This window comes from Dipodomys spectabilis, unplaced genomic scaffold (assembly GCF_019054845.1).
Source record: "Dipodomys spectabilis isolate Male_0828 unplaced genomic scaffold, ASM1905484v1 ptg000108l, whole genome shotgun sequence".
Classification (NCBI taxonomy): domain Eukaryota; kingdom Metazoa; phylum Chordata; class Mammalia; order Rodentia; family Heteromyidae; genus Dipodomys; species Dipodomys spectabilis.
In genome coordinates, this window is record NW_024870785.1 from 20,759,216 (window position 1) to 20,772,542 (window position 13,327).

General features: G+C 44.2%; 1 protein-coding gene across 3 annotated transcripts in view; it reads right to left on the minus strand.

Moving 5' to 3' along the window:
• Zwilch (zwilch kinetochore protein) overlaps positions 1-13,327 on the minus strand; it is a 41,579-nt gene that overhangs the window by 7,899 nt on the left and 20,353 nt on the right. For all 3 annotated transcript variants that reach the window (XM_042687401.1, XM_042687402.1, XM_042687400.1), the window contains 7 exons: positions 12,881-12,974; positions 10,661-10,710; positions 9,277-9,376; positions 8,275-8,354; positions 4,988-5,144; positions 4,861-4,889; positions 2,330-2,466 (listed from right to left, as the gene is read on the minus strand). In XM_042687401.1, coding sequence (XP_042543335.1) covers positions 2,330-2,466; positions 4,861-4,889; positions 4,988-5,144; positions 8,275-8,354; positions 9,277-9,376; positions 10,661-10,710; positions 12,881-12,974 — 647 coding nt within the window. The remainder of the gene's footprint in view (positions 1-2,329; positions 2,467-4,860; positions 4,890-4,987; positions 5,145-8,274; positions 8,355-9,276; positions 9,377-10,660; positions 10,711-12,880; positions 12,975-13,327) is intronic.

Consider the following 13,327-nt stretch of genomic DNA (forward strand, 5'->3'; position numbering starts at 1 on the left):
AAAACCTAGGGTTCTCTCTTGGAAAGTAAATCTCATTCACTTTTTTGAACATTAACAGTAGAAAAATATCTATCTGGGGCTGGGAAGGTGGCTCAGTGGTAGAGCGCTTGCCTTGCATGCATGAGGCCCTGGGTTCGATTCCTTAGCACCACATAAGCAAAAAGAAAAAAAGCCAGAAGTGGCGAGTGTGGCTCAAGTGGTAGAGTGCTAGCCTTGAGCTGAAGAGCTGAGGGACAGTGCCCAGACCTAGAGTTCAGGCCCCATGACTGAACCCCCCCCCCCAAAAAAAGAAAAATATCTATCTATCTATCTAAAAGTTAACTTATATTGCCAGGTGCTAGTGATTCATGCCTGTGACCCTATTCAGGAGGCTAAGATCTGATTATGGTTCAAAGCCAACCCAGTCCAGAAAGCTCATAAGACTCTTTTTATTTTGTCAGTTGTGGAGCTTGAACTCTGGGCCTGGGAGACTCTTATCTCCAATTAACCACCAGAAAACCAGAAGTGGATCTGGGGTTCAAAGTGGTAAAGCACTAGCTTTGAGCAAAAGAGCTTAGGGACAGAGCCCAGGCCCTGAGTTCAAATCCCACAATCCCCCCCCCCCCCCTGCCCCCGCACACACACACAAAGTTAACTCATTGACAGTGCTACTTTTTTCTTTTTTGTCAGTTGTGGAACCTGAACTCTAGGCTGGGTGCTGTCCCTCAGCTCTTTAGCTCAAGGTTAGCGCTCTACCACTTGAGCCACAGCGGCACTTCTGGCTATTTCTGCTGAGGAATCGAACCCAGGGCTCATGCATGCAAGGCAAGCGCTCTACCACTAAGCCACCTTCCCAGCCCGATAGTGCTATTTTGCAGTGCTAGGGATTGAACCCAGGGCCTCCCACATGTTAGGCAAGTACTCTACCATGATCTACATCCTCAGCCCTATATTTCTGATATGTAATGAAAAAAAAAACAACACAAAAAACCCTGTTGGGTCTGTAAACAATAACAATTACAAACTTCCTTCTTTATAATTAAAGGAAATTCTAAGTTTATTTTATTTATTTTTTATTTTTGGGTCCAGTCATGGGGCCTGAACTCTGGGCCTGGGCGCTGTCCCTCAGCTCTTCAGCTCAAGGCTAGCACTCTACCACTTGAGCCACAGCGGCACTTCTGGGTTTTTTTTTTTGCTTATGTGGTGCTGAGGAATCAAACCCAGGGCCTCATGCATGCAAGGCAAGTGCTCTACCACTGAGCCACCTTCCCAGCCCAAGGAAATTCTAAGTTTAGAATAGGCAATGGCTCATTTATTTCTAGATTTTTAAGCCTCAAAGATACCTAAGAACCTAGCAATCCACATATGAAGATTATTCCATACTGTCTTTAGTCAAACTCATCAGAATCTCTAATTTCAGCAATATTGCTCATAGAGATGTAAGGATACCACATGACTTGTTTTTTTTTTTGTTGGTGGTGGTGGGGCTTGAATTCAGGGCCTAAGTGTTGTCCCTGAGCTCTTTTTGCTAAAAGCTAGGGTTCTACTATGAATGACAGTGCCACTTCCGGTTTTCTGGTGGTTAACTGGAGATAAGAAGCTCTCGAACTTTCTTGCCCGGGCTAGCTTTGAACCATGATCCTCAGATCTTAGCTTCCTAAGTAGCTAGGAGTATAGCCAGTGTCTGGCTTTGCACTTAATTTTTGTTATTATATAAATGGCTAGCAGCGATCAGTCTGACTCATAAGGATGTGAAAAGAAAAAAAAATAGTATTTATTAACTACCTATTCAGTATCAGGTACCTCATATACAATACCTCATTTAATCCTTCAAGAATACAGGAGTAGTCGGGCGCTGGTGGCTCATGCCTGTAATCCTAGCTCTCAGGAGGCTGAGATCTGAGGATCACGGTCAAAGCCAGCCTGGGCAAGGAAAGTCCCTGAGACTCTTATCTCCATTTAACCACCAGAAAAAACCGGAAGTGGCTCTGTGGCTCAAGTGTAGAGCACTAGCCTTGAGCTGAAGGGCTCAGGGACAGCGCCCAGGCCCAGAGTTCAAGCCCTACAACCGACAAAAAAAAAAGAAAGAATACAGAGCCTAATTAGATCCATTTCACAGATGAGGAAACAAGATAGAGGGGAAACTTCTGAAGGAAGTTGGGAAGTTATAGAAGCAAAGGCAAAGTAAATCCAAAGCCTGCCCTTCCTATGACATTGACCCAACCCCACACTATTAAGGCAGGGTGAACAGGTCCTAGCCTAACTGGCAATCAAAACTGCACCTATTTTGGCTTCAATTTCTTGGAGTACAATATATTTCCATGTGAGTGAACAACAGAGACATACTTACTGAGTTAAAGAAAAGAGGAGCTCATGCTGAGACTTAATGAACTGCATGCAACTGACTAGAATTCCTAAAATATGGTGGAGTTTTTGCACACGGTGAATCTGTTCCTGGGTATCCACTGATGGGGAAATGAAGTATTCCTGGAATAAAAAGTAGAGAAAACAGGGAGTTGAAGAATAAGCAGAAACTTTGGAAAGGGTATGACTATGCCAGCATGTCTAAGTTTGAACACATATTAGGAGGAGGAGACAGCTAGATAGAATCTACCTTTCACTACTTTTTTTTTTTTGGTCAGTCGTGGGCATTGAACTCTGTGCCTGGATGTGTTCCTCAGCTCTTCAGCTCAAGGCTAGCTAGTGCTTTACTTCTTAAGCCACAGTGCCACTTCTGGTTTTCTGGTGGTTAACTGGAGATAGGAGTCTCATGGACTTTCCTGCTCTGGCTAACTTTGAACTACAATCGTTAGATGTCAGCCTCCTGAGTGGCTAGGATTACAGGCGTGAGTCACTGGCACCCAGATCACTACTAATTTTTAAAACCAAAGTATACATGGGCTGGAAGTATAGCCCTTGCTACAAGTTCAAGAGCCTGAGTTCAAACCCCAGCACCACTTAAAAAAAAAAGAAAAAGAAAAGAAACAATTTAAAAAAATTAAACTCGAGCCGGGCGCTGGTGGCTCACGCCTGTAATCCTAGCTACTCAGGAGGCTGAGATCTGAGGATCGTGGTTCAAAGCCAGTCCGGGCAGGAGAGACCGTGAGACTCCTATCTCCAATAAACCACCAGAAAACCGGAAGTGGCACTGTAGCTCAAGTGGTAGAGCGCTCGCCTTGAGCTGAAGAGCTGAGGGACAGCGCCCAGGCCCAGAGTTCAAGCCCCGCAACTGACCAAAAAAAAAAAAAAAAAAATTAAACTCATCTAGATGTAAAATTTTCAGTGAGAATGTTCTAAGCAAATAATTATACCTATTCTCTAATAAAGGCATCGCAAGGGCCTAAAGGGATAAGCCAATATACCCATCCTATACTCTTCAGATGGAATAAATGACAAGTCCCAAGACAGCTCTCAACCTTTATAGACTTACTGACTTGATGCCTTAAAAATAAGATAGAGGACTGGGGAGGTAGCTCAGTGGTAGGGCGCTTGCCTTGCATGCATGAGGCCCTGGGTTCGATTCCCCAGCACCGCATAAGCAAAAAGAAAAAAGCCGGAAGTGGCGCTGTGGCTCAAGTGGTAGAGCGCTAGCCTTGAGCTAAAAGAGCTGAGGGACAGCACCCAGGCCCAGAGTTCAGGCCCCACGACCGGACCCAAAAAAAAAAAAGTAAGATAGAAGCTGGGAATGTGGCACAATAAAAATGAGCAGATGAATTTGATAATGGCTACCACTGACTGTGACTGGTTTCCTGGAGTACAAACTTTGACAATCCCTTCTCCTCGAGTGAGTCCAGAATCTGTAAACATAATGGGATTTTACTGACTGACCTTAAGATAATCAGATAGGAGTTACCTCCTGGTCTGTGGAATGACCCGGCAGGTGAGCCCCTCAGAAGGCAGTGGAGCATTAGAGATGCTCTCTGCTTTTTCTCAGGGAACAAACTTCCACACTGAGGAGAGAAGGCCACAGGGTAACAGCCGAGAGCAGCCCTCGGGACCTGAGACTGGTCCTGGGGTCAGTACATTAAAGAACATCATAAATTCATTGGAAAACAATCCTTCAAGTGAACTACAAATGGGTCAAGAGAAGGGGTGACAACATTTTTTTGTAGGGTTAAGGGCACTCCCTCAGCTCTCTAGAAGTAAGACTTGTGTAGCACATTAGTGTAAACAGTACACAACTATGTATCAGCATGATGAATTTATAGAGAATGAGAAATGACACTGAATAAATTATTTATTTCATCTGTCTTAGGGAATCATTTGTTTCACTGATGTTTTATAGGATCCCAGACAGATGCTGGCACATTATAGGCATTAATAACTACACAAAATGACCTGATAGCCAAGTGCTGGTGGCTTACACACTTGTAATCCTAGCTACTCAGGAGGCTGAGATCAGAGGATCACACTTCAAAGCCAGCCCAAATAAGAAGGTCTATAAAACTCTCCAGTTAACCACCAAATCTCCAATTAACCACCATAACTATGGAAGTGGAAGTGTAGCTCAAGTGGTAGAGCACTAGCCTGGAATAAAAAAGCTCAGGGAGGGCTGGGAAGTTGGCTCAGTGGTAAAGTGCTTGCCTCGCATGCATGAGGCCCTGGGTTCTATTCCTCAGCACCACATATGCAGAAAAAGGCCGAAGTGGTGCTGTGGCTCAAGTGATAGGGCGCTAGCCTTGAGCTGAAGAGCTGATGGACAGTGCCCAAGCCCAGAGTTCAGCCCCCACAGCCAACAACACAAAAACAAAACGAAACAAAACAAAAAAGCTCAGGGACAGTGCCCAGGCCTTGAGTTCAAGCCCTAGGACTAGCACAGTTAAGAAAAAAAGAAAAGACTGGATGGAAGAAAAACCAATTTTAGAAGAAAAATGAACTCACCAAATGATTCAACGATGCAAGTTCCTGACCTAGAAAGAAAAATGCATGTATTCAAATAAGGTTTAGGAATTTTCCATTCCTTTCTAAGAAAGGTCCTCATGAAAGACTGAATTTGCTGGCACATTACCTATGAAAAAACTGATGTAATCTTTTTTCAGTTTGTCCAGGCCGATTTCCAAGAGCATCTGCAGTGGAATAGTCCCTGTGAGGGACACTGTGTCCATGGTTCCATGGTAAGACTGGTGGATGAGCCTGCTCAGCCAGCTGTTACTCCCGCTGTGGAGCTAGTCACAATAAGAGCATGTGAGGCCATAAGGATAACTCCCAAAAGAGGCACAGAGCTGCATTAGTTACAACTTAAAAATGATCAGTTTGCATTCTTAGTACCCTGAATGAATAAGTAACCTGAATGAGACTTTTTATTATTATATATATAATATATAATATATATATATATTATATATATATTTTTTTTTTTGGGGGGGGGGTCTGGTAGTGGGGCCTGAACTCAGCCTGGGCGCTGTCCCTCAGCTCTTCAGCTCAAGGCTAGCGCTCTACCACTTGAGCCACAGCGCCACTTCCGGCTTTTTTCTTTTTGCTTATGTGGTGCTGAGGAATCGAACCCAGGGCCTCAGGCATGCAAGGCAAGCACGCTACCACTGAGCCACCTTCCCAGCCCCCTATATATATATATTTTTTTTATACTGGTCCTGGGGCTTGAACTCAGAGCCTGGGCACTGTCCCTTGAGCTTTTGTCCTCAAGCCTAGCACTCTACCACTTGAGCCACAGCTCTACTTCCATTTTTTTTTTTTTTTTGGTGTTTAATTGGAGATAAAAGTCTCATGGACTTTCCTGCCTGGGCTGGCTTCCAACCATGATCCCTAGACACCAGCCTCCTAAATAGCTAGAATTTCAGGCGTGAATCACTGGTACCCTGTTTCCACAAGACTCTTGTCTCTAATTAACCATCAAAAATACAGAAGTAGAGCTGTGACTCAAGTGGTAGAGTGTTAGCCTTGAGCAAAAAAGCTCAGAGAAGCCAGCCAGGAACTGATAGCTCACAACTGTAATCCTAGTTACTCAGGAGGCTGAGATCTGGGGATTGTGGTTCAATGCCAGCCAGAAAACCAAAGTGACGCTGTGGCTCAAACAGTGGAGTGCTCACCTGGAGCTAAAGAGCCCAGGGACAGCACCTAAGCCCAGAGTTCAAGCCCCACAACCAAAAAAACAAAACAAAAAACTCAGAGACAGTGCCCAGGCCCTGAGTTCAAGTGCCAGTACTGGAACTCATGTACACCCAGACAAAAGTAACAGGAATGGAAAAGTTTTTATGTATAATGCAAGCCAGGTGCCAGTGGCTCATGCCCATAATCCTAACTACTTAGGAGGCTGAGATCTGAGGATCGATGTTCAAAGCCTGCCCAGGCAGGAAAGCCCATGAGACTCTTATCTCCAATTAACCACCAGAAAACTGGAAGTGGTGCTGTGGCTCAAGTGGTAGAATGATAGTCTTGAGCTGAAGAGCTCAGGGACACAGTTAAAACCCCACGACCTACAAAAAATAAATAAAAAATTTAAAAAGGTATAATGCAGCTGGAGAAAAATGCCTTCTATGTTTCTACCATACGTGATTGCTACTAAGATTATAGCAAATTTGTTTTCAGATGTTTTCCCCCCAAAATTTACATTTCAAGCAATTTTGTATCTGCCTTTCTTCTCTCTACAGCACCGGCTTTGGCAACCATCACAAATGCCATTATGTAAATTATATCATTATTGACTTAGTCATTGCATTAGTGGGGGGAAATTTAGTTTATATCTTTTTTTTTTTTTTTTTTTTTTGGGTCCGGTCATGGGGCCTGATCTCTGGGCCTGGGCGCTGTCCCTCAGCTCTTCAGCTCAAGGCTAGCGCTCTACCACTTGAGCCACAGCGCCACTTCCGGCTTTTTTCTTTTTGCTTATGTGGTGCTGAGGAATCGAACCCAGGGCCTCAGGCTTGCAAGGCAAGCGCTCTACCACTGAGCCACCTTCCCAGCCCTAGTTTACATCTTTATTCTACTAAGCAAGAAACTATAGTGATTAGTCTAATATGTATTTTTATTGTTTGTTTGTTTGTTTTTGGGTCCAGTCGTGGGGCCTGAACTCTGGGCCTGGGCACTGTCCCTCAGCTCTTCAGCTCAAGGCTAGCACTCTACCACTTGAGCCACAGCACCACTTCCAGCTTTTTTCTTTTTGCTTATGTGGTGCTGAGGAATCGAACCCAGGGCCTCAGGCATGCAAGGCAAGCGCTCTACCACTGAGCCAACTTCCCAGCCCTAATATGTATTTTTATGTGCAAGTTTTGGGTGGGTCCTAGTTCAAAGGGTATACTACAGTCTAAGGATCCCAATGCACCATCAAACTCGATATTTAGAAAGAATATCCCAGGGCTGGGAATGTGGCTTAATGGTAGAGTGCTTGCCTTGCATGCATGAAGCTTGGGTTCGATTCCTCAGTACCACATACACAGAAAAGTCTAGAAGTGGTGCTGTGGCTCAGGTAGTAGAGTGCTAGCCTTGAGCAAAAGAAGCTCAAGGACAGTGCCCAGACCCAGAATTCAAGCCCCAGGACTGGCAAAAAAAAGAAAAGAAAAGAAAGAGTATCCCATCAGGATCCTGGTAGCTCATGTCTATAATCCTAGCTATTCAGGAGATTGAGATCTGAGAATGGAGGTTTGAAGGCAGCCCAGATAGGGAAGTCTATGAGACTCTTATCTTCGATTAACCCCTTAAAACTTAGAAGTGGAGCTGTAGCTCAAAGTGGTAGAGCACTAGCCTTGAGCAAAAAAGCTTAGGGAACTGGGGGCTGGTGGCTCATGCCTGTAATCCTAGCTACTCAGGAGGCTGAGATCTGAGGATCCCGGTTCAAAATCAGCCTGGGGAGGAAAGTCCGTGAGACTCTTATCTCCAATAAATGACCAGAAAAATCAAGACTGATCAAAATCAAAACAAAACAAAACAAAAACTTAGGGATAGTGTCTGGGCCCTGAGATCAAGTCCTACAACCAACAAACTAAAAAGAAAGAGGATCCCTCCCAGCTTTTATCCTCACCAGTGATAAAAACTTTCATTTACACAGCAGTTAATAAAGGTAACATTGTAGCATACATGTCCTGAGTACTTAACTAAGCTCCAGGAAGGAGGTACTTTACATGAATTAAACTAGTTGATCCTCAAACCATAATATAAAGAAGTTATGAGTCCTACCCTCACTTTACAGATGATGACATTAGGGTACAGAGAAGTAAAGGAACTTGCCAATGTTTACAAAGCTAGAAAGCACCGGGCTGGAACAAACTCAGGCCGTCTGTCCCAGGCGCTGCATACCCAGCATGTTTTACCACCGAGAAAAAGCCTCCTGACTGTGCAACCTACCCATGGCTGTATGTCCCCACGCTGCAGACTCTGGATGATCAGTGTGAAACACTTCACCAGGTCTTGGTATGAAATCACACCTGGAAAAACACATCAGTCCTAACATTATTTTCATGTTTCTTTAGATCAAACAATACCACTCATCTTAAGGATATATACATTAAAAAGAAGATGGAAATATGTACTGCATGGATGGAAAATGGTGAAAAGATTTCTAAAAGGCAACAAATCTAGCCATAATCTTTTTTTGGGGTGGGGTAGGGTAGGGGGTTAGTCCTGGGGCTTGAACTCAGGGCCTGTGTGCTGTCTGCTGTCTCTAACCGTTTTCACTCAAGGCTAGCATTTTACTACTTTGAGCCATGGCACCACTTCCAGTTTTCTGGTGGCTCTTGGAGATCCAAGTCTCATGGACTTTCCTGCCAGGAATGGCTTCAAACTGCAATCCTCAGCTCTCAGCCTTCTGAGTAGCTAGAATGATGGGTATGAGCCATCAGTGCCCAACTTCTAACTATAATTTTATTAATATATATGTGGTTCTATGTATAAATATGGCATAAACCAATTAAGTTTTATGCTCTTAAAGGCAGGAGAAAACTACAGTTTTGTCTTCGTACAGTTCTTTTTTTTTGGCCAGTCATGGGGTTTGAACTCTGGGTTTGGGTGCTGTCCCTCCGCTCTTCAGCTCAAGGTGAGCACTCTACCGCTTGAGCCACAGTGCCCCTTCTGGTTTTCTGGTGGTTAACTGGAGATAAATGTCCCATGGACTTTGCTGCCCGGACTGGCTTTAAACCTCAATCCTCAGATCTTAGACTCCCAAGTAGCTAGGATTACAGGCATGAGCCACTGGCACCTGGCTTTTTGTACAGCTCTTGAGTAGAATATGCCAACCCACTCCAGCAATGAATACAATAGAAACCACTAGTCCCATATAAGACCAGAAGAACAAAGTTCATTACTTCCTAAACTGAAGCAGAGGGAATGCCTAATCACCATGGTACCTACTGCTGCTCATTTTGCACCAAAGTTGCTCAGCAAAATCTAGATCGCCCCGCACTGTGATAAGCACAGACCGATCAACTGCAGCTGTGTCATGCTTCACTGTCTGAAAAAGAAGCAAATGCAGAGAATCTTCAGCTTGTTTTTAAACTAAAGGAGTTTCTATTGTCAACACTGTTTAAATGCGGCTCTGAGAAAATTTTGGATTTTGGAACACATACAAAGTAACTCTTAAAAAACCTGTAGTTGATGCTGGGCGGGCGCTGGTACCTCACGCCTGTAATCCTAGCTACTCAGGAGGCTGAGATCTGAGGATCGTGGTTCACAGCCAGGGCAAGAAAGTCCGTGAGATTCTTATCTCCAATAAACCACTAGAAAACTGGAAGTGGTGCTGTGGCTCAAGCAGTAGAGCACTCGCCTTGAGCTGAAGAATGCAAGGACATGCGCAAGCCCAGAGTCAAGCCCCATGACCAACAGCACACACACACACACACACACACACACACACACACACACACGCACGCACGCATGCACGCATGCACGCACGCACGCACACCCCAAAAACCTGTAGCTGGTGATTCATGCTTATAAACCTAGCTCCTTAGGAGGCTCAGATCTGAGGATTGAGGGTTGAAGCCAGCCCTAGCAAGAAAGTCCATGAGGACTCTTTTTTTTTTGGCCAGTCCTGGAGCTTGAACTCAGGGCCTAGGCACTGTCCCTGAGCTCTTTTGCTAAAGGCTAGCCTTTTGCTAGCAGCACCATTTCTGGCTTTTTTCTGTTTACATGGCAGCGAGGAATTGAACCCACGGCTTCACACATGCTAGGCAAGCACACTACCACTAACCCATACTCCCAGCATCCATGAGGACTCTTATCTCCAATTAACCACCAAAAAGCTGGAAGTGGAGCTGTGGCTCAAGTGGTAGAGTGCTAGCCTTGAGCTGAAGAGCTGAGGGACAGCATTGAGGCTTTAAGCTCAAGCCCCAGGTCTGGCACAAACAAACAAAAAAGAAAACCTATAACCTCAGTATTGGTGAGGCTAAGGCAGAAAGATTCTAAGTTCAAAGCGAGTCTGAGATACACAGCAAGACCTTGGCTCAAAACAGAAACCAAAAAAGCGATAATGCCTAAAAATGAAAATATTTCTAAAATTACCTTTGTCACCTTTTCTGTTTTCATCAAATGAGACCATAAATAGTTTAATTTAATAAAACAGCATGCCATCTTCTAGCATATTAACACACTTGCTCCTACTTCTTTGCAACATAGCAACTAGTAATACACGTGACTGAACAATCCATCTGAGAGAATACAACACTGGAGGTGACCATGTGCCCAGGCTGCAGGAGCTATTCCACTAACACATTTCTAACTGATCACAACCACTTACCTCTGTGTCGTTTTTTGCAGAATCACCCAGTCCATCCAGTTTATTTAAGTCTAGAAAGTACCAAAAGCTTATTAGCCTGATTTTAGATTTCTGCTTTCCCAATTATTTCCATCCTAATCCTATTTGCAAGTATTATAGATCGGGAGCATGACTGGACATCACAGAATCACTGACTTCCACAGAGGAAGTAGTAACAGACCCCATCAGGCAGGGTGTGAGGATGAAGGCAGCAGGAAAACTAACCCAATGTCAGTTTCCCCCTACAATCATCCCTGACACTTTTTTTTTTTTTTTTGGTCGGTTGTGGGGCCTGAACTCTGGGCCTGGGCACTGACCCTTAGCTTTTCAGCTCAAGGATAGCTGTCTACCTCTTGAGCCACTTCTGGCTTTTTCTGCTTATGTGCTGCTGAGGAATTGAACCCAGGGCCTCATGCATGCAAGGCAAGCACTGAACCACCTTCCCAGACTCTTAAATAATTTTTTTTATTAAGTGATTACATAAATTTCACAGCATTGTGGGATAGAGATACTTAGTTAAAGTCACAAACATTTTGACCTTCATGGGGAAAATTGTCATTATCATGGTCTATAAAGTTTGTGAATTCTATGAGCTTTGACAATACAACTATTTCTTCCACATCCGGTCATATGTAGCTTTCCTTTTGCTTAGTGTAAGCTGTTCCCTCTTTCCCTCTCATTCCCTCCCTCCCATTGCTGCCCTTATGTTGCTTAGTTCGTTTTCATCGATGTCCAGTGCAGCTGATGGACCCCTCTGTCGTATATTTTCCCATTTCCTTCTGGTTCTGTGCCCTCCTCCTAGCTTCCCTCAGATGAGCATGCATATATAGACAATATATAGGCTGGGAGGGTGGCTCAGTGGTAGAGTGCTTGCCTTGCATGCCTGAGGCCCTGGGTTCGATGCCTCAGCACCACATAAGCAAAAAGAATAAAGCCGGAATTGGCGCTGTGGCTCAAGTGGTAGAGCGCTAGCCTTGAGCTGAAGTGCTGAGGGACAGCGCCCAAGCTCAGAGTTCAGGCCCCACAACCAGACCAAAAAAAACAACAAAAAACAAAGACAATATATGAGGGCAAGAACATGGAGTCATTTAGAAATGATACAACAAATTAAGTAGAGGTCCTTTGTTTCTTGAGTCCTGTTTACTTTGCATACCTGGGACTCTTACACAGAGATGTGTCATATACTTTCAGACAAAACCTTACTGAGTTTTAGAATTACTTAGATCCTCTGGGTGCCAGTAGCTCATGTCTATAATCTTAGCTACACAGGAGGCTGAGATCTGAGGTGGTTCTAAGCCAGACCCGGCCGGAAAGTTCCTGAGACTCTTATTTCTAATTAACCACCAGGAAATCAGAAGTGGTGCTGTGGCTCAAAGTGGTAGAACACTAGCCTTGAGTGAAAAAAGCTCATAGAAATGCTCAGGCCCTGAGTTCAAGCCCCAGGACCACCAAAAAAAAAAAAAAAGAATTACTTAGATCTCTATCATTAGTACTTTAGTAGTATTTTAGCTGTCACTCCAATTATGTCAGACCAAAAGTTTTGGCGTTTTTTTTTTGGCCAGATCTAGGGCTTGAACTCTGGGCCTGGATATTATCCCTGAGCTTCTTTTTGCTCAAGGCTAAAGCTCTACCACTTGAGCCACAGCTCCAGTTCCAGCTTTTCTGAGTAGTTTATTGGAGATAAGAATCTCACAGACTTTCCTGCCCTGGCTGGTTTTGAACCATAATCCTAGATCTTTGCTTCCTGAGTTACTAGGATTATAGGTGTGAGCCACCAGTACTAGCACCTGACTCAGACCACAGCTTTAATACATCCCATCTAAAAAGCCTACCAAGCTTAAAGTGACAACTTATATTTAAATACAACAAGTATAAATTCTCAATTAAGAAATGTAAACATGTGGAAGCAGGTGGCTCTTGCCTATAATCCTAGCTATTCAGGAGGCTGAGAACTGAAGATCGTGATTTTAAGCCAGCCCTGGCAGGAAAGTCCATGAGACTCTTATCTCCAAGTAACCCCAGAAAAAACTGGAAGTGGCACTGTGGCTCAGGTGGTAGAGTGCTAGCCTTGAGCAAAGAGGAACTTAGGGAGAGAGCCCAAGCCCAGAGTTCAAATCCCAGAATTGGCAAAAAAAAAAAAAAAAAAAAAAAGAAAGAAAGAAAAGCAAACACCAGACAAGAGTGAATTGGGAAAGCAATCACCATCCAGAAATTCCTGTACAAGTTCAACAGCAGACTTGGCTTCCAGAGGCTCAAGCCATTCTGTTACACCAGTCTTCATACCTTCAGCCAGAACCTATACAGTATTGAAAAAAGCAAGAAGCTTATTAGCAGACAACATAGCTTAGTCAATAAAGATACATTCAAAATAATTTTAATTAACTTGACTTTTTTTTTTGGGGGGGGGGGTCAGTTGTAGGGCTTAAACTCAAGAGCCTGTGTCCTGTCTCTGGGCTCTTTTACTCAAGGCTAGCACTCTACCACTCTGAGCCACAGCTCCACTTGTGGTTTTCTGGTAGTTAATTGGAGAAAAGAGTCTCATAGAGCCGGGTCCCAGTGGCTCATGCATGTAACCTTAGCTACTCAGGAGGCTGAGATCTGAGGATCGCAGTTCAAAGCCAGTCCGGGCAAGAAAGTCTATGGGACATT